At 46.7% G+C, this 21,497-nt stretch overlaps 1 protein-coding gene across 3 annotated transcripts in view; it reads left to right on the plus strand.

Moving 5' to 3' along the window:
* Dlgap3 (DLG associated protein 3) overlaps window positions 1–21,497 on the plus strand; it is a 64,799-nt gene that overhangs the window by 32,689 nt on the left and 10,613 nt on the right. For all 3 annotated transcript variants that reach the window (XM_055611394.1, XM_055611392.1, XM_055611393.1), the window contains exons 6-8: window positions 11,191–11,404; window positions 11,534–11,847; window positions 12,130–12,215. In XM_055611394.1, the coding sequence (XP_055467369.1) occupies window positions 11,191–11,404; window positions 11,534–11,847; window positions 12,130–12,215 (614 nt within the window). The remainder of the gene's footprint in view (window positions 1–11,190; window positions 11,405–11,533; window positions 11,848–12,129; window positions 12,216–21,497) is intronic.

A 21,497-nucleotide genomic window follows, 5' to 3' on the forward strand; every position in this document is an offset into this window, starting at 1 on the left:
AGGCATGTACATGGAACTGTGTATGGAGCTCACTTGGATGGCGGGTGCAGACTTCCTCCTCCCTAGACCTCTGCTCCACCCACCAACTCCTTTGCAGATAACAACAGTTTTATTTTTCTAGGACTTTTGGTCTAAAAGCCCAAAGTCGGTCTTTTTGAGTCCCTCCTTCCCTCCCCGTGTCCCTCTCTCCTTCCCTCCCTTCTGAGGCTCTGATTAAACCCAGTACCTAACTCATGTTGAGCACACAGTCCATTAAGGAGCTATACCCCCAGTCCATGAAGTCTGACTCTGCTATACACACCATGTCTGTCGGGTCCTTCAGCAGATCGACTTCACAGTATTTCCAGGCTCCATTTACCCCTTCACCAACTGTGCTGCCGGTCCCCATGGGCTGGTCAGGGCTGTTACACTGTCTTCCTGTTGGTCTTCTGTGTTTGTCCTGACTCCAACTCATTTTCTGTCTGAGTAGACAGAAGTATTTAAAAATGTAACTACCTCTGTTTACCTTTCTGCTCACAGGAACCAGCCAGGGCTTTCCTGGCCTTTACAAAGCCCCCTGTGAGCTGGCCAGTGTTTCCTTCCCTTCCTCCACCACACTGCACCTGCCTGCTCCCCAGACACGGAAGTTAGACTCCAACCTGAGCACTGTAGCATCTTTTACTTCCTGGATGTGGAAAGAGAGTCTGGGTTTCAGACTCTCCCATGGACCACTTCTTCACTTTTTTTCTTTCTTTTTTTTTTTTCTTTCAGATCTTTCCCAAATGTTCTGAAATTTTAATCTAAGCCTTCCAGACATTTCCTATTCCTCGCCTTCCTCCTCCTCCCTCTCCTCCTCCCACTTTACATTATCTAACAGTGTATATACTTGGCATATTTCTCCTGGAGGTGTGACTTAAGAGTCCTTGCTTTACAGAAGAGGAGAGAGAGGTTTAAAGCAGCAGAGATGCTGCCCTGTTGTCTCTAATGATGCTTTTCCTCCCGAGTGGATTTTTCTCTTTAGTGTTTGCCTTGAACATTTCTTTCCATCTTTGGCTTCAAAGTGTTTTGTCCCATATGTTTCAGGTATGTGTTTTTTAATAGTTTGTGACTAGATTTGATCTTACATCCATTTGATAATTGCCTGAGAGTTTTGTACATTTATATTTATTGGGATTGCTGATATTCTTGGATTTATTTCTATTATCTTACTTTGTGCCTTCTATTTATCCTGCTGGGGTAAGGGAGTGCGTGCTGGGGTGCACATGTGGAGGTCAGATGACAACATGGAGGAAGAATTGGTTCTCTTTTTTCACTGTGTGGATCCTAGATATTGAATTTAGGTTGTCAGGCTTGGTGACAAGCGCCTTCACCTGCTGAGACATCTTGCCAGGCCCTATCCTGCTTTTTAGATGATAGTTTTACCCCTTCCTTTACATCTATCTGTCTGTCTTTCTTCCATTTTTTTGTTGCGATAGTGTCTTACTGTGTAGGCTAGGCTGGCCTGTAACTTGCTATGTAGCCCAGGCTGGCTTTAAATGTGTGACCATGCTCCTGCCTCAGCCTCCTGAGGGCTGATGACAGGTTTATGTCACCACACCCAGCAGAGCTGGTGCTTTTCTGTTCTTTTGCTGCCGTCTTTGGATTGATTGAGTTTGCTTTATTCTTCTCTCTGCCAAATCCCACGCTGGTTTGACAGTTACATGCTCCATTTTATTCTTTATGGTTACTCCTGTAATTTTAATGAGCATCCTTGACTTAGGCTGAAGCTGACAAGGTTTCCCACTCTTGCTCTGAATAATGCAAAATCCTTAGGGTACTTTAATTTTGATGACCTCTCTTTTTTAAGCAATAGAAATTTATTTGGGGGCAGGAGAGGGTGGTTCTAGCTCAGTGATGGAGCACTTGCCTAGCACGAGGCACTGGGTTCTCTCCCCCCGATGCCCACACAAAAACATCGTTCCCCTGGAAGTCTAGATGCTGGAAATGTAGTGTTAAGAAGTCAGCTGTGGCACTTTCCTCTGTTGAGGGACTTGCATTTTCACATTGTTTGTAAAGAAGACATTTTACCGTTGTTGTTATTGTCCTTCTCTTCAGTTGTTTATTTATTAGTCACTTATCTATGTTTTTGCCTGCGTGTGTGCTGTAGCACACACGGGGAGGCCAGAGGACAACCTGGAAGAGTCAGTTCTGAGGCCATCGGACTTGGTGGCGGCAGTGACCTTTACCTGCTGCACCGACTCACAGCGTGACTGTGCGCTGTCTCGCTGTCTCTCCTTTCGTGCTGGGGCCTTACACGTGCCGCAGATATGCTGTACTTCTGAGTCATACCTCAGAATTCTTTCGCTTTTTTACTTTTTGTTTGTTTGTTCGTTGGTTGGGCTTCTCAAGACGGGGTTTCTCTGTAACAGAGCCCCAGCTGTCCTGGAACTCACTCTATAGACCAGGCTGGCCTCAGACTCAGAGATCTGCCTGCCTCTGCCTCCTAAGCGCTGGGGATTAAAGGTGTGGGCCACGATGCCTGGCCTTGTTTTTGCTTTTTAAATTATGTATTTTATTTTAGTGTGTGTGTCTTACAGTGTACATGTGGAGTTCAGAATACAACTTGTGTATGTGTGGGGTCTCTTCTTTCTATCATGGGGTTTCCGAGGCCCAACTCAAGTCACCAGCTTTCGGACAGGCTTCTTCACCTGCTGAGCCGTGGACAGCTCTCAGGACTTTTCTAACTTTTAAAAAAAGAAACTATTATTATTATTATCATTATTTTGTTTTTCTTTGGAGACAGGATTTCTCCTGTCCCAGGTTGTCCTGGAACTCACTTTGTAGACCAGGTTGGCCTCAGACTCATAGATCTGCCTGCCTCTGCCTCCTGAGTGCTGGGGCTAAGGGCATATATCATCAACTCCTGTTCTGTTTTTCAGGCTGATTTTGAAATTACTATCCTCCTCTCTCAACGTCTTGAGTAGATGGAATGACAACCCTGTACTACCAGGCCCCGATAAGTCACATTAGATTTAATGGAGGTATATGTCACAGATTTTTTCCCCCCAGAAAATTTGTTTTAATATAAAATGAAAACTTTTGCCTAATCCAAGATCACAACAAAATTAACATCTCTTGCCTTTTAATTTAGGCATATGATCCATTTTGAGGTTTTTTTTTTTTGGGGGGGGGGGGAGGGCATGTGACATTTGATTTTCATTTTTTGAGATAGGGTCTCATGTAGCTCAGGCTGGTTTTATATTCAGTATGTAGCTTGAACTACATGGTAGGGTGATCTTGAACTTCTGATCCTGCTGCTTCGGCCTCTCGAGTGCCGGGATGACAGGCCTGTACCACTGTGCTTGGTTCTATGCAGTCCTGTGGATAGAGCCCTGGGCTTCATGCGTGCTGGGGAGGCACTCTACCAATGAGCGGACTCCCAGCCCCTGTTAGATTTCACGCTAGTAGCCCTAAGTTATGCCCTCTAATGACCTGGGGGTCATTATAGCTTCATTACGAATTCCTTCCTCCGAAAGCGTGTTCTTTGGTTTTTCTGTGGCTGTTGGTAGGTAGCGAGGTCTAACTGACTGATGTAATTTACTTTATTAGAGGACATTCAAGTTAGTGTTTGTCCCTCTCGTTGTCTGATATTAAGAAGTCTGCCGAAAGCCAGGCGTAGTGGTGCACACCTCTAATCCCAGCACTTGGGGAGGCAGAGGCAAGTGGATCTTTGCCAGTTTGAGGCTAGCTTGGTTTACAAAGTAAGTCCAGGACAGCCAAGGCTACACAGAGAGACCCTGTCCTGAAAAACAAAACAAACTGAAAAAAAAAAAAAAGTCTGCTGCAACATGGCTATCTTTGTGTAATTCCCATTGAGAGGTTGCTTAGACTTTACTATGCTTGTATGCATACTCCCTAAATCTGAGGATTTGTGCATTTCATGGATTTTGGAAAATCCCCTTCCCTCCCTTGCTTGGTACACCCCCCCCCCCCACCTCCACCCTCAACCTTGTAAATGAACTCACAGCCTTGCACACATTGGGCGAATGTGAATACTGTACCATGGAGCTATGTCTCCAGGCCTTTCTCTCTTTGTTCTTGTTTGGTGTGGTGACACCTACCAGGGAGGGAGGCAGGCAGCCTGATCTACACAGTGAGTTCAAGGCCAACGAGGGCTACAGAGTGAGGCCTTGTCTGAACACAGATTCTTTTCTTTTTGAGACAAGGTGTTTTGAATTTGCCCAAGCTGACCTCGACCAGCCTGTAGCCGAGGCGGGTCCTGAATTTATGGTCCTTTTGCCTCAGCTTCCTTGTTGGAGTTTCAAGGATGTGGCACCATGCCTGCTTGGTAGTCTTGGGTGAAAAGCAAGAACTCTACAAATGAGCTACCTAGAAGCCTTTGACCATGAGTTTTTCAATTTTTGTTGTTTGTTTGTTTTTCCAGACAGGGTTTTTCTGTGTGGCCCTGGCTGTCCTGGACTCACTTTGTAGACCAGGCTGGCCTCGAACTCACAGAGATCCACCTGCCTCTGCCTTTCTGAGTGCTGGGATTACAGGCATTCGCCACTGTGCCCACCTCATTTTTTTTTCTTTTTCTCCTCTTTCTCTTCCTCTTCCTTCTCTCCCTCCGTTGTCTTTCTGGGTCTCGCATCACACGTATGTTTGTGTGCTGCTGTTTTGTCCCACGCATCTCCGAGGCTTCGCGCATTCTCTACAATAGTCTTTTCCTCTCCACTCTTTAGATTGGATAGTCTATATTGATCTGTCTTCCGGTTTGCTGGTCATGTCTTATATAAACCTTTCAATGGAATTTTTAATTTCAGTTATTGTACATTCCAGGTCTTGAATGCATTTTTTGTTTCTTTTCTTAATTTTTACAATTTCAGTGTGTGTGTGTGTGTGTGTGTGTTTTGGTGCACACACATGCGACAGTGTACATTTGCAGGTCAGAGGGAAATTTTATGAAATCGGTTATCTCCGTTTGCTTTTATGGGGGTTCAGGGTTGGAATGAAGGTAGCCAGGCTGCTTGTTAAGCGACTTCGCCTGCTGAGCCGTCTCACTGGCTCCACATTTGTTTCTTTTCTTTAAACAAGCTAATAATAATAAAGGCCCAGAGAGACGGCTTAGCACTTAAAAGAGAATATTGCTCTTACAGAGGACCCAGGTTTGGTTCTGAGAAACCATATCATGCTGAAGCTGAAGTGCTTGGGGAATCCAGTGCTCTCTTCCGACCTCTGAGGGCACCTGAATGCACATATATATATATATGATTTTAAAATAAATTCACCAGGCTGGAGATAGTGATGGAGTTCTGAAGAGCCAGTGCAGAAGAATGCTGAGTTTAGTGTCAACCTTGGTGCATAGTGAGCTTAAGGCCAGCCAGGGTGCTCCCAGGAGACCCTGTCTAACCTCCTCCTCCTTCTCCTCTTTTCTCTTTGTTTCTTGTGACTTGTGTTCCATGAAATCATTGTTGCCATGCTTGCCTTTTAGTCTTAAACATGGCTTCCTTCAGCTTTTTTGAATATGATTATAATAACTACTTTGGAGTTTGTGTGCGATAAACCCAACATTTTGAGACCGTTTATACTTTCTTCTTTATTTGCGTGACAAAATATTTTGTTAAGTTCTGAGCATTTTAGGTAATATAGTGTGACAATCCTGGGCTCTTATTTTTACCTCCTAAAGATTGCTGTTGCTTTGTTTATTTGTGTTAATTCCTGGAGTAAACCTGTGAAATCTGCTCTTCCTGAAACACTAGCCTCTGACAACTTCACCTTTTTTTTTTTTGCTTTTGCTTTTTAAGCCTTGTTTCCTAGAGATTGCTCCAGCGTCTCCATAGCTTGTTTTGGCCAAAGATCGAGTGGTTGTCCTCAAAACCCTTGAGCCTGTTAGGTTTCCTTTCTCAGTGTGAGGTTGTTTCTAAGCCCCTCTGGCTTTCATTCACCACCAGGGTCTCTTGTGTTTCCTGTGCACCCGTGCACAGCCTTCCCTGCCGGGATACGTGGGGTGACAGTGTACAGGTTCTCAGACCCTTCTCCATCTCCTTCCCAGAATTCTCTGTAAAGTATGGGGCCAGGGCGACTGAGGTGGCTCAGGAGGGAAAGGTGCTTGCTGTGCAGGCTAGGCAACCAGAGTGTGATCCCCGGAGCCCATGCAAAGATGGGAAAAGAAAACAGATTTGACAAAGTTGTCCTCTGATCCCCACACGTGTGCCATGGCCCAAGTGTGCATACACATTATGTATATAAAACAACAACAACAACAACAAGAGAAAAAAAAAAACAACAGTCTAGTCAGTGCCAGTCTGTTGCTTGACCCACAGCCTGGCACTGCTGCTGGCCTTGCTCTTGGCACCATACAGGACAATGCTTCCAAGTTCAAGGGGGCCTCTGGCAGTGGCAGCAAAGCAGCTATTTTTGTAGCCTGCAGCCACGGTGCCTGGAGTGCTGAGGCCTTGGGGAATGGGAGCAGGCTCAGATTCCTGACTTCTCACCCAAAGCTTAGTAATTTTCCTCTACGCCTTTGATCAGTCTTCAGAGTGACAAAATGGTTGTTTCTGACAGTTGAGTCCATCTTTAGAGTTGTCTGGGGAGCAGGATTTGTTGTTCTCGCTCTGTTTTGTCTGCAATGGTGAGAAAGTCTGGGGAAATCCCAGCCAGTGTCATCTCTTTAAGTGTAGCCTTCCCCACGGTCCTGCTAGCGCCTCCACCCAGAGCTCCCCTTAGTTGTAGCTGGGACTTTCTCTCCTTTAACCTTTAACCTTTCATTCACATTTCCTACCTCTTCGCCTCCCTCCGCTGCCTCTTGGTATTGTCACTTTATTAAAATTTCTTTCATTGTTTCTTATAAAAATGTGCTTTAAATTTCACTGGGCTTTTTTTTTTCTTTCTAATTTTTAGAAATTTCTTGGGGTTACTTTTCAATCTTTACTATCCACCCTGAGCCAACTTTTTGTTCTTGCCTATACATTTTTTAATTTTGTGGATTTTTCTTCTTCTGTTGTTGTTTGTTTTCTGAGACAGGGTCTCATGTAGCTGGTATAGAGCTCAATCGTAGTGGAGGAGGTCTTTGAACTCTTGATCCTCCTTCCTCCACCTCTGAGTTGCATGCATTCACCACCGTGCCCACCTGATTTTATCGTTTAAAAGAGAAACTTTTAAACATAGTTTGATACTGGGTGTAGTGTATCCTCCAGTACTTAGGAGAATGAGGCAGGAGGATTGTGTGAGTCTGGTGTTTTGGGGCTACACTGGGCAAAATAGGGAGACGTGTCTTAAACCAACATTATTTAGCTGGGCATTGTGGCGTACACATGTTGGAGGTAGACGAAGGAAGATTAGGAACTCAAGGCCGTGTTGGCTCCTTGTGAATTCACAAGGAAGCCCAGGCTACCTGACACCCTGTTTCAACAACAAACAAAGGGCTCAAAACCGAAACAACAACAAAACTCAAAACAAAGCCGATCAACAACAAAAAACCATAACCACAAAGCACAATGTGGTTTAAGAGAGATTTTATTGTAGCTAAGGTAACATTAGCTGCTGTAACACAAGGCCTAAGGTCTGGATGATGCAGCTCGGTAACAATTTAGTTCTTTTTTGGTGTCACAGTTTAAATTACTTACCCACTGCCACACGATAAATCGCCCAAACACAGAGCCCTCAAATCGCCTCCTGGTTCTGCGGGAAGGTGTACCCAGGACTCTTGGGTACACCTTAGCTCCGTGTACCTGGGTATGGAGTCCCACGAGGTTGCAGTCAAGGCGGTGGCCAGGCTGCAGTTCTCTCAGGGTCTGGCCAGAGGAACACTCGCTTGCATGCTCACCCACAGGTATTGAGAAGACTCGGGCTATTGGGCAGCAATATGAGTTTTACAGAATGTAAGGTGGAAGCCACCCTCTCTGCCACATTTTATTCGTTAGAAGTGGACCACCGGGGTAGTCCGCTTTCCAGAGGAAGTATGTGCTGTTAAGGGCGCTGTTAGCGATAGCTTGCATGGTTACCTCCTCTTCCATGTGGCTTCCTCTTGGTAAGGCCAGAGCAGCTTCCGTGAGGCGTGGTCTCCTGGGATACATTCTGTGGCTGTTCCTGTCAGAATATGCCTGATCAGAGGTTGCTCGACGTTAATTTTTAATCTGGGCCATGCAAGCTCACGCACACAGAGTCCTGAGACTGTAGGAGGATGGGTTTGTGTGCCCAGGTTCATAGAGGGTTTGCCTCCTTTCCTCTGCCTGGTGTCTCAGCTACAGACTGGCTTCTGTGCCATGGGCCTATGGTGATAACTGATAGTTTTGTTTTTTTTTTTTTTTCTGGTCTACATTATCATCAAAGGTTTATGAAGTTTCTCATTTCTGCTTCTCATTTGGGCTTCCCACAGGCCCAAAGCCTCACCCCTGTAACCAGAGTGGGTGTTAAAACTTAAACTGTTGGTTGCCGAGACCAGTAGCCCCTGCCTCCAACCCTCTGCCTCCACCAGGCTGTTTGCAGCATTGGCACACACCGTTTGTATTCTGATTTTCCAGGCTCCTCTTTGCATTTGTCCCTCAGGGACTGATCTTGCTTTCTTGTGAGCTCAGCTATGCATATAAAACAAGGCTGGTTATGTTTCATCCGGCGTCGTGGACTGCTTTGAAATGGGAGGCGTTTCCAAAGGTTAGCTAAAACAAATAACTACCCTTCAGGTGTCCAGAATATTGCCCGGCCCCCGGCTGGACCCACCAACTCTAGCATGGACGATTTCCAATTAGATCCAGACAAAGCATTTTCCTCTTCATGTCTCACGTGCTTGGAAACAGCTGGTGATTCGGACTCAGGTTGAAGTCAGGCTGAGGATCTCATTTCCCAAGAGGACGCTTTCACTCTCCTGCAAGTGGGCATTGGGAGAAGTAGGGTGGGGGTCCATGTAGGGATGATAGCAGTATTCACAGTAAAATATTATCCTTTGGTAATCACGAATAGTATAGATCAGCTCACAGAGTCTATATGTGCCTGTGGCTTCCTTGGGTCCTGGTTCTTTTGTTGGGGACAAGCTGCCTCTTGGCCAGTTCTATTGGAAGTTGGGGGCTGATTACTCCCCCCCCATCTAGTTCCTCTTTCTGCGTTGGATGGGGTTCATTCTGAATATACTTGTGGGTGGAATTTTAAGGGCTTGGCAACCCCTGGAACAGAGAAGCCTCTTACTCTGAGTGGTCTTATCAACATGGTCCAGGACACTCTTGCCGCCTTTAGCAGCAGCCAGTGTTTATTGAGCATCTACTGTGTGCCTCATGCATTGCACACAGGAGAGTGCTGGAGGGAATTGCAGGACGTTGGGATTTAAGAATTCCTTCCATCTGGGAGGCCTCAACAACTCAAGTCCAGAATACCCTTGACCAGGGTAAGATCAGCTCTCCTATGCTCTGGGCAGAACTCTCTGGCCTGGATAGTTTCCATGGGGAGTGCCCCAAGCCTGAGACTATCCATCAGGTTAGTTCCTGCACCCCAGTCCTGGATGGATGCCCTGGAGAGGAGGGCTGAGCCAGGTACAGGAATCCTGGGAGAGCCTGAGAACTTAACTGCTAAGGATCTAGCCTCTGCACAGTGTTTGGATTTCTGCACACTGGTAATGAAGGTGCTTTGGGGAAAGCCTCAGGAAGGCCAAACAGACCCGTGTCATTCCTCGGGTCTACACGAGAGCCACTCACTGGGCATCTTCAGCGGTTTTGTTTCTAAGCGGTAAAAGCACAGAGTGTCACCTCTACCTTGAGGGCAGGCTCCACAAACTCCCCAGGAGTTTCTAATGAATGACCTTTACCACCTTTACCGGGAACCCAAGAAACAAGGTGTTGCAATTCAGTTTTACCGCCTGCCAGATGGGCAAACTTGGACAGTTTATTTGCTTCTCTGAGCCTTCATCTCCTGTTGGCAGATGGTGCTAGAGATCCCTGATGTAGCCAAGGCAGAGTCTAGCGAGATCACAGACCACTGAGGAAGGCTGAGTTAGGGAAATGCTGAGTGGCATTCTAGCCGGGGCCACACCACTCTTCCAGGTTTGCAGGCCCAGATCACTGTGGTGACACCGATCTTCCCAAGGAGACATCACAAAATGCCGCTGTAAACCCCCCAGAATGTTTTTGAGACCCTCATCCGTGACTCCATCCAGTGGCCTCTGCATAACCGTCAGCCGGGGTGGGGGCTTCTCTTGGGATCAGGGGTAGCAGTGTTATATTTCTGATGAGCACGTCGGCCTGTGTTTACCAGGTAGGCCCTGGGCCATCCACATGCCACAGACGGTTCACACCTCGCCAGTATCTGTTCCAAATGCCTTACGTGTCGATTTCAGTCCTCTCAGCAGCCACAAGCTAGTGGTCTTAGCACTCCCACTGGACAGGCGAGCAAACTGAGGAATTTGCACATTCCTAGGCCACACCGCCAGGAAGCGGCAGATCTTGAGTTCAGCGGAGTCAACACTGTGGCTCCTTCTGGGACCTCCAGGCTTTGACTGAGTAAAAACCTAAGGCCAAGTTTATTCCCATGTGCAGTGATGGTTTGGGGCTTTGTGCCTGTGCTGTGCTATAGACACATCCATGGAAGTGGGGACATGGCAGTGGCCAGTGGGTTAAATGAGAGCCATGGTTAGTAGTTTTGTGTAGGCAGGAGCAGCTTGGTACCCATCAGTTCCCAACCTGTCTGTCCTTTGTCAAAGGTCTCTCTATCGCTTTTAATCAGTTCGTAGCCAAGCATGATGATGAACACCTGTGATCCCATCCACTGAGGGAGACTGAGGCAGGAGGAGTGCTCTGAATTCTGCTGCCAGCCTGGGCGACAGTGAGCTTGGTTTTAGAAAAACAACAAACAACACCAAAACCAAATCCTAGTAAAAAGTGTTCACTCCCCGCCATCTACCCTGTACCCAGAAGTTGGCCAGGAGGTGGATTTTAGTTCCTGGTTCCCACTGCAGGGGTCAAGTGAGAGAAATGTCAGGGATGGGACTAGGTGGAGGGGCAAATGTTGGGGGGTCTAGAGTCTGGCCTACAACAACATCCCTGAATGGAGGTGTAGGTTGGAGTTTGTGTATCTAGAGGAAGAACGGACCAGAGTGGTCCCGAGGCAGGCCTGGGGAACCTCCTGCCCCCAAATGGAGGGGAGTCACACAGAGCCACTGTAGACCTCCGTGCTCTCCAGAGCAAAGCTCCTAGTTGACCCTATCCTATCCCAGCATCTCAGTAAAGGTCCTCCTGGCCCCCTCCCCAGCTAAGCGAGGAGTTCAACCAGCAGCTGGAGGCCGTGTGCGGGTCCGTGTTTGGGGAGCTTGAGTCCCAGGCCGTGGACGCCCTGGACCTGCCCGGCTGTTTCCGCATGCGGAGCCACAGCTACCTCCGGGCCATCCAGGCCGGCTGCTCTCAAGACGACGACTGCCTACCCCTCCTTGCTGCCCCTGCCTCTGTCTCAGGGAGGCCCGGCTCCTGTGAGTATGCCCAGTGTCTGCTCCCGGTCGAATTTGGCAGGGGAATAGGGTCCTGCGTACCACAGGGGGTGGGGTGGGGGCTGTGGCTGTGTGGGGATGATGGGCTACCGTCTGCATCCCTGTCCGCAGCCTTCAACTTCAGAAAGGCCCCGCCCCCCATCCCGCCGGGAAGCCAGGCCCCACCCCGCATCTCCATCACCGCCCAGAGCAGCACTGACTCTGCCCACGAAAGCTTCACGGCAGCAGAGGGCCCGGCCCGGCGCTGCAGCTCCGCGGACGGGCTGGACGGCCCCACCATGGGCGCACGCACCCTCGAGTTGGCTCCGGTGCCACCCCGGGCCAGCCCCAAGCCCCCCACACTCATTATCAAGACCATCCCTGGCCGGGAGGAGCTGCGGAGCCTGGCGCGGCAGCGGAAGTGGCGGCCGTCCATTGGGGTGCAGGTACGTTTGACAGCATATTGCTATCCAAGGCTCTGGCCCTCCTATGTAGTTGGGGACCGGATGGAGGGAGATCAAAAGGGACTTTTGCATACACAGGCCTTGACAAAGACACAAACAAACTTTCCCTGAGCTGTAAGTGGACCCATCTTGTTCACTGATAGACGAGGCTGCCCCTGAATGGCTCTTTCCCCGGACTTGCCAGCTAGCTTGGTGCATAGCCACTTCTGGTCCGTGCATTTCTTTGGCTAGTCACAGCCACTGACGCCTCCACCCCGCCACCAGGTGGAGACAATCTCAGACTCGGACACCGAGAACAGGAGCCGGAGAGAGTTCCACTCCATTGGCGTTCAGGTGGAAGAGGACAAGAGGTAGGTCACAGGGTGGGCCTCTCAGGTGCCCTTGGCGTCTGGGGGCAACGGGGAGCCAAGGTCATGTATAGGGTAATTTCTTGGCTGGCCTACTGTCCCTGCACCTGCTGTCTTCTTGGAAGTGAGACCACACCTTTGTGTGTGTGTGTGTGTGTGTGTGTGTGTGTGTGTGTGTGTTGCTTTTGGTTGCTTCTCACCTTCCACCACGATTTTATGAGGCTTTTGTGGCAAGAGCCCTCACCCACTGAGCTGTCTCACCAGCCTGCCTTGTGTTCTTGAGACAAGGTTTCTTGATGACCTGGTACATGCCGATTAGGCTAGTCTGGCTGGCCACTGGATCTCAGGTATCCTCCTGCCTCTGTGTTCCCAGTGCTGGGATTCCAAGTACATGCCACCATACCTGGCCTTTTCACATGGGATCTGGGGAGGGGACCTAGGTCCTGGTGCTTGCATGAGAAGAGCTTTACCGCTGAGCTATCTCCCCACACCTTCCTGCTGGGGAGGAGCCGGACACGGTAATGTTGCCACAGCGTCCATCAACCCTACACCGAGTGCCTGCACTCCTGCCAACCCGGGTGATCAGAGGCTGCAGAAGAGATACAGTGGTCAGGGGAAGGAAGAGGGGAAGGGCCAGGGGAGGTTATAGGTGGGTGCTGGGCAGGCCTTTGGCAATTGTCCTTTAGCAGGAGATAACAGGATTCTGCCAGTCCCTTGTTATTTCCTGGGGTGTACAAGTGTATGAGCTCAAAAGAAACAAACAAACAGGAAGATTGCCTCTCATGGGTCCCTGGCAGTTATAACACTCCTCCTCACTTGGCTCGCACAAGCATTTAACCAGTAGGGGGTACCTATTATGTGCCTGAATCGGTGGTGAATCAGAGATACTAGAATTGCCAGCAGCCACTATTCTGGCATTAGGTGGCCTCAGAAACATTGCTTCCTTAATTTCCAGGTGAAGAATTAACATTGTGAGCTCTGGAGGGAGTCCTGGAAAGAGTCCTCTCTGCTTTGGGAAGCCTGTAGGGAGATGCTTTCTCTAATGACCAGGTGGCAGTGCCACTGTGGCCCTATGTGTCCTCTGGGCTGCAATGACACCAGCCTAGCCAGCCTGAGTATTGTGGCTGGGAACCTTGGTGCTGGCTCCGAGGGCCTCATGGTAATAGGAGTCATTAAGACTCTGTCCACGGCGGGAATGCAACTAGAGCCTGTGTGGCACTTCTTCACGGTTGATCCCAGGCCCACTGCCGGGCTTTCCAACCCTCCCAGGGTTATTAAAGTTCCTGGGAACCCCTGAAGTGGTTTTGTTTGAGTGCCTGGTTAAGTCTTAGGGTCCCTGGGGGAGTCACTCTTTCTGTCCACCCCTGTACCGTAGCCACTACTGGGGCTCTACGAAGCGCTGTATGTATACTCTTGAGATGATGAAAAAAAAGCTACCCAGCTGCCTTACCTATTCCTGCAGCTGCTGTCCTCCAAACCCTTAATATGCCACAAAAATTACAGAACTGCATGGCAAAGTCCATTTGCAAACCATGGTTTAAATTATTATTATTATCTGGTTTTCTTTTTTGGTTTTTCAAGACAGAGTTTCTTCTCTGTGTACCCTTGGCTGTCCTGGACTCACTTTGTAGACCAGGCTGGCCTCAGACTCACAGAGATACACCTGCCTTGACCTCCCAGAGTGCTGGGATTACAGGCATGTGCCATCGTGCCAAGCTGGTTTGAATTCTTGAGAGGAGTAAGAGTCAAGGATGGATACAGCTCTGTGCTTTTACTCTCCTTCCCGACTTCAGTGCCTTCCCTAAACCACCCCACAAATCTTCATGGGTTCCCTGGAAGGCTTTGTGACTCTTCACTCAGACTGGTCCCTCCTGGAGGGTGGTCCTCCATTCCTTTTAACAAGCCAGAATCCTGCAAATGGTGCACAGGCCTTCGGCGAGCACCCAAGTCATTCACTGATGATGTCATTCAACCAGTAATTATTGAGCATTTGGCATTTGACAGCTCCTGGGCTGTGTATTGAATGCCCTGGAAACCATCAAAGACATGACTTTTGCCCCACAGAACTTAGAGGGAAGTCAAGACAGTGTATCAACAATCCATGACTAAAAACAGGTATGTGATGGTATAATGCATTAGAGGGACTACCAAGAAAAGAGGGGATAAAGTGAACTTAGAGTATCTAGGTGAGGAGCACTCAGGGTGGTGGTGGGGGCAAGCATTTTGGGGAGATAGAATAGCGTGTGGGGAGGTGAAAAGTTATGGGCATGGGTTGGGATCTGGGGAAAAGGTCATGTGGCCAGTGCTGAGAGAGAGTTGGAGAATGCCTGGGCCAGGTTGTCCAGGGCACAGGCTGGAAGAACTGGGCCCTAATTATAAGTAATGAGTAGCTATTAGAAGGTTAAAGGAACAACACGACACACTTTAATTTATGTTTACAGAAAAGCATTAACTACTGGATGGAGATTTTCTTTCCTTTTTATTTTTTTCTTTCTTTTTTTTTTTTTTTTTAAGATAGCGTCTCATGTATTCCTAGCTGGCTTAGAACTCACTTTTGTAGCTGAGGCTGACCCTGAGCCCCTGATCCTCATGCCTCCAATTCCCAAGTGCTGGAATTATGGGGGGGGGGGCACCACCACGTCATGACTGGCATTAAATGGGGAATGGGTTTGAGGGAAGAAATAGAGGAAATGAAAGCTAACCAGGGTGCATTTCATGACCCTGAAGGAGGGTGCTGGGTGGTGTTTTGAACTCCGGTGGCTGTTACACAGACCTTTCTTCTAGGTTGTTTCTAACTGGCCAGTGATAGCATATTTGAGCTGGTAAGTTTTGAATGTTTATTTTCTCTTCAGCAACCTTGCTGGTCCCTTAGCAAGTCTCAGGGTATCTGATAATTGTGATGGATTTTTTTTTCTATATAGGTAATTATTTTCTTCAACTGAGGACATTTTTTTTCAAATATGTATTTAAAATTTTATTTTTCTTTGCTGACACGATGGTGAATGTCTTTAATCCCAGCACTTGGGAGGCAGGGGCAAGTAGATCCTTTGTGAGTTCAAGGCCAGCCTAACCTACATGGTGAGTTTCAGGTCAGGCAGAGGTACATAGTAAGACATTGCTTCAATTTTTTTCTTATAATAATGTATCAAATAGGACTTCAGCTTCCTGGTGAGTGGTAGTGAGCTATTTGTGTGTGTGTGTGTGTGTGCGTGCACGCGCAGTCAGAGGGTAACTCACAAGATTTGGTTCTCTTCTTCTGAGATGTGGGTCTCAGATATCAAAAGTCAGACTCAACAGAAAGAGCCTTTTCCTGCTGAGCCATCTCATTGGGCCCAAGATGCACTTTATTTATCTTTACTTAATTTTTACTTTTGCCTGCTTGTGTATTTGCACACCATATGCATGCAGGACCCCTAGAGACCAGAAGAGAGTGTTGGATCCCTAGAACTGTAGTTACAAATGATTGTGAGCTGCCATGTGGATACTGAGAATCAAACCTGAGTCCTCTGGAAGAGCAGCCAGTGCTCTTAACCACTGAGCCATCTCTCCAGCAACCAAGACAGACTTCTAAAGATGACATTTGTTACAAATTTTGATGGGTACCATTTTTATCCTATTTAGGAATTCTCTTCTATTTGTTCTCTATTAAGGGTTTTTAAAAATGAAAACCCTTAACCAGGAGAGGTGGTGCACACCTGTAATCCCAGCACTCAGGGAAGCAGAGGCAGGTGGATCGCTGTGAGTTCAAGAAACCCTGTCTCAAAAAACAGACAAAACACTAAAACCCCCAAAACAAAAACAGACCCGAAACCCTTTATCCCCATCCCCTTCTTTCTGGTGCTGAGACTCAAACCTAAGGCTTTGACTAAGCTAGGCAAGAGCTCTACCACTGAGCTACATCCTTATCTTCATTTTTAAAATGTAAGATCAAGTAGAATTTGATTGAATGTTGAAAGTCTACTAAGATGCTTAGACTTTCCTTTTCCATGTGGAATGTGGTGTAATATATGAATAAATTTTCCATGTTGGTCTAGTCTTCCAAACTTGGGATAATCTCTGCTTGATCCTACTGTGTGCTTAGGTTAAATTTGACTATACAGGGTTTCAATAGTGTCATAAACAAGTGTGTTTCTCACTTTTAAAAGGTAGCCTTGACATGGGCAATGTCAGGACCCTAGGCTCCTTCTCGTTTATTGCTCTTCCACCTTCATTTATTACTTCATATCTAAAAAAGTCTAGTTCAAAAATTATGCTTTCTGCATCTGTATTCTTAGCAGTTGGAAGGAGGGTGGGAGGAGGAGGATAGAGTCTTCTTCTATAAAAGACTTCCTGAAAATTACAGCACTTTCACTTACATCATATTTGCTGTAACCACATCTCATGGGGGTACCTAGCTGCAAGAGAAGCTATGAAGTACAATCTATAAAACAGGAAGTGGTGTGCAAGACACGAAGCGCACCGCTAACAATCGGGGCTTTTTCGGGCGAAGACAAAACCAAAAATGGTTATATGGAGCCCTATAGCCGTCTTAAAAACCAGCCCTGTTGTATTATTTTTTAAAAAACGAAATCTTTGACTAGTTATTGCTTGAAGATTTTTACTTATGTGTTCATAAATAATATTGGCCCATAATTTTTTTAGACATGATCTGTTGTAGCACAGGTTGCCCTTGAACTTTGGTCTGTTTTGCCTCTATCTCTCAAGGGCTAGGTGTGTGCCACCATGCTTTTGCCATAATTTTTTTTTCCAGTTGCTATTCAGTTTAGATATCAAGCTCATTCTAGACTTCTCACATGAGTTTCATAGCTTTATCTGTGTGTTCTTAGAAACAGTTTTATAAAGCAGTGTGATCTTTTCCTTAATGGTTAGCAAAGGTTGCTCATAAAAACTTTCTAGTATATTTTGGGGGATTGGAGAAGTTTTTAAACTATTTTTAGTTTATTAACCTAGTCTGGTTTTTATTTTTTTTCTTCTTGAGTCAGTCTTTATAAACCATTGTATAAAAATGAAAAATTTACAAAATTTTGGCTCAATATATTCTCTCTCATGCTATTATAATTCTATAAACGTTCATTCTTTCTCTATGTTGTTATTTATTTATTTGCATTCCTAATACCCTGTTGCCTTAGTTACTGTTCTATTGCTGTGAAGAGACACCATGACCATGGCAGCTTATAAAGTAAGGCATTTAGTTGTGGACTTGTTTACAGTTTCAGAGGGTTAGTCTATGAGGATTATGACAGGAACGTGGTGGCAGGCAGGTATGCCAGCCTGCATGGTGCAGAAGCAGTAGCTGAGAGCCTTACGTCTTGATCCGAAGGCAGCAGAAAGAAAGACAGCCAGACTCTGCCTGGTGTGGACTTTGGAACTTCAAAGCCCACCCCTGGTGACACGCCTCCTCCAACAGGCCACACTTGTTTCAACAAGACCACACCTCCTAATCCTCCCAAAACAGTTCCACTAACTGGGAACCAACTATTCAAACATAGGAACATATGTGGGGCATTCTCATTTAAACTACCAAACATGTATTTATATGTGACTTCTCTTTCTTGTATTTTTAACATTTAAACATATTTTTACTAGTTTTTCGAACTTGGCCTTTTAATTTTTAGTGAGTATTTCCCACTTTTTAATAAATGCTGAGAGAGAGGGACAGAGGCAGACAAGTAGTGAGGGAGGGAGACAGACTCAAGTGATCCCAGCTGCCCTTGAACTGGATGTGTAGCCAAGGATAACCTTGAGCCCTTCTGACTCCACTTCCCAAGTGCTGGGAATGCTGGCACATGCTACTATGCCTAGCTTTTAATGTGTGCTTTCAGGGCTCTAAAACCCCATCTAATTATACTGTTATTGTTCCATCGTCTAAGTTTTCAAATTTAGTATTTGAAAACACTAAATTTATATTGCTCAGTTCTAAATAGCTTATAAATTTCATCATAATTTATTTTTTTCCTTTTTTCTTTTCCTTTCCTTCCCTCCTCTCTCTCTCTCTCTCTTTCTCTCTCCTTCTCTTCTTTCTTTCTTATTTGAGACAGGGTTTCTTGGTGTAGCCCTGGCTGTCCTGAAACTCTGTAGATCAGGTTGGCTTTGAACTCACAGAGATCCACCTGGCTCTGCCTTCCAAAATGCTGGGATTAAAGGTGCATGCCACCACCACCCAGCCCATAATTTTTATTTTAACCTGTGTATTAGTTAGAAGAGGTTTGTTATCTTTTTTACTTTCTGAATGTATTTTTTAGAGGGAGCGTATGTTCTCATTATTAACTTCTTAATTTGCTACATGTGGCCACAGTAGTGGCCTTTCACGCTTTGGACTGTTTTCTTTTAAACATTTCAAATTGCATTTTGTCTTTTATTTTATGTATATGGGTGTTTTGCCTCCATGTGTATCTGTGGCCTCTGTGGATGCCAGAAGGGGGGGATTGAACCCATGGGATTGGAGTTATAGATGGATGTGAACTGCCCTGTGGGTGCAAGAAAATTGAATCTGGATCTTCTGGAAGAGCAGTCAGCGCTCTTCAATGCTGAGCCATATCCCCAGCCCAGTTTCTTAGACTACCGAGACGTTCTCCATCATGCATGCATACATGCATACATAGACTAGATGTTTATTTTCTTATATGTTATGTATCTTATACGTGAATAGACTTAAGAATTGTAACTTCCAGATGCTTATCTTCCATTTTCTTGCTATGTTTAATTCACAAGTTCAGACAGAGAGGTGTGTAAAAATATCTCACACAGGCTGTGGGCATGGCAGCAATCGGGAGCCGAGGCCCGACAGATCTCTGTGAGCCAGAGGCCATCTTGGTTTACACAGCCAGATCTAGGTTACCCAGGGCTACATAGTGTGACCCTGTCTCAAAAGAAAGAAAGAAAAATAGATTCATAGAAGTACTCCAGGAATTTGAAGCCAGCCTAGAAAACACGGTGAGACTTGTGTTGAAAAAGAAAGTGGGGTTGGAGAGGTGGCTCGGACGTTAAGAGCACTGGCCGCTCTTCTAAAGGTCCTGAGTTCAATTCCCAGCAACCACATGGTGGCTCATAACCACCTATGATAAGATCTGGTGCCCTCTTCTGGTCTGCAGGCACACCTGCAGGCAGAATACTGTATAAATAATAAATAAAATACAATCTTAAAAAAAAAAGGCGGGGGCAGGGGGAGGCAGAGAAAGGTGGGTTTCTGTGAGTTTGAGGCCATGCTAGTCTTCATAGCAAGGACCTGGACATCTAGGGTAACACAGGGAGACAGTGTCCCAAAACAAGATGTCTCTCAGCTTTTTCTGGTAGCACAATTAGTCGGTAGTTCCCTGTAGACTTAAACAAGAGCCTTAGAATGCTTTATTTCATGGAGGTTTTCTTGGAGGAGGCCATTCTGAGGCAGGGTTAATCTCAAACACACGGTGATCCTCCTGCCTCAACCTCCTATCTGCTGGGCTTATAGGCATGCTCACCACACCAGCTTAATTCCCTCTTCCTAGCCTGTGTGTATGCTTATGTAGCATTTTGATTATACCTCTTCAAAGGGCTGTGCTAAATCAGCCGTTACGCCCTTTGTGGTCTAATAGTGTACATTTACAAACATGTCTGAATGGCTTGCGGGTTCAGTCTGTTGCTGCCCACTCCTTCCTCGGGTGCCCTATTTCCTCCTCTCTGGGGTACTACTTGAGCTTTAGACCAATTTGAAAGTTAATATCTCAGCTTGAAGTTTCTGTGTTTCCCTGGTAGAACGCACTGTAACCCCACATCCCCATACAAAACAGCTTTCATGTTCTGATTTCCCAGCATCCTCCTTCCAGGCTGCCTTCCTTAAACACCGGCATGAGATTTTCTTTAGTTTACATTTATAAACAAAGCTGACCTCCTTGGCTCTTGGCTTTACACAGGCAATCTCCTTCCAGCTCCCCACAGGGCATACGTTCGGGGTCTCTCCTCTCTCCCTCCCTCAGCATTCCCTTCCAGCCTTCAGCATATGTCCGGCCCCATCCTCCTGTGGTTTACTTGGCTTAGAGAGCCGCTCAGGTTTTAAGTCTGCTTTTTGTTTCTGGAACCCGAAGCTGTCTCCCATTTCCCAAGCCTGGCACAGGAGCAGAAACACCTTTCCGATTTTATTTTATCCAGCTCTTTTAGGTGTTTGGTTGTGGGTGGGTGCTTCCTACATTCCATCTTCCGTATTGATCGGTCATGTTCATGAGGGTGAGAGCAGCCAACACGGGGAGAATCTGATCAAATGGAAAAGCAGTTTGAAGGGAAAGGGAAGCCGGGCCAGGGCAGACTGACAGGGAATGTGGTGAGGTCTTGATGGTGGGGGGGTGGGGGAGGGAGATGGTGAGTCTCTGGGACCGGAGATCACACAATGACAGGTGGGGACAGGCAAATCTGGCCCATCTCTCTGGCCAGCTTTCTCTGCTTGTCTGCTGAAGGCACCCTTTGTTATACACCTCCACAGCTCTTGCCATTGCTTCTGTCCCGTCCCTGGGACTTTAATTCTGACTCACCCGCACACTAAGCCCCAACTGGTACCTAGAGGTGAGCCATGGAGTCCAGCGGCCTTGCTCAGCAAACTTCCAGGCCTCCCTCCACCCGATGCCATCCATTTCTCTGGATTCTTAGCTTTTTTCTTTTTTTTTCTTGATAGTCTGTACTTTGGTTTTCAAAAGTGCTGGGCAGAGAAAGTGAGAAGACTGCCTGCTACTCAATCTCCAATCGCAGCCAGACCCCTGCCTTTCAAAGCTTAGCCTCAGGATCACCCGAGACGCTTACAGAAAACAGAATTAGGTGGTCCTGCTGCACCTGTCTTCCCAGACCAAGCTCCCTGAACCACAGTCAAAGAATACAGCATATGCAGAAAAGCTATTCTTGGGACCCAGGAGACCAGAAAGGGTGATCTTGTTGTTTTTGTTGTTCTTGATAAATATCTCATGTAGTCCAGGCTGACCTCAGAATATCCTGTATCCAAGCACTGGGGCAGCAGAGGCAGGCAGATCTCTTCTAATCAAGACTAGTATATCGTTGTGCTTTGCCTATATTAACCACACACAGCCTGTTACACTCTCTTGTCCTTCATCCAGCTGGTCCCTCTAAACTGTCTCCATTTTGATTTCATGGCATATATATCCATACGTGTATGTAAACATATACAGATGTATTTTTAAATGATGTTCCACATGTGAAAGAATGTGGGATTTCTTTTTCTTTCCTTCCTTCCTCCTTCCTTCCTTCCTTCCTTCCTTCCTTCTTTCTTTCTTTCTTTCTTTCTTTCTTTCTTTCTTTCTTTCTTTC

Source organism: Psammomys obesus, unplaced genomic scaffold (genome assembly GCF_907164565.1).
Source record: "Psammomys obesus unplaced genomic scaffold, mPsaObe1.curated_primary_1811, whole genome shotgun sequence".
Taxonomy (NCBI): domain Eukaryota; kingdom Metazoa; phylum Chordata; class Mammalia; order Rodentia; family Muridae; genus Psammomys; species Psammomys obesus.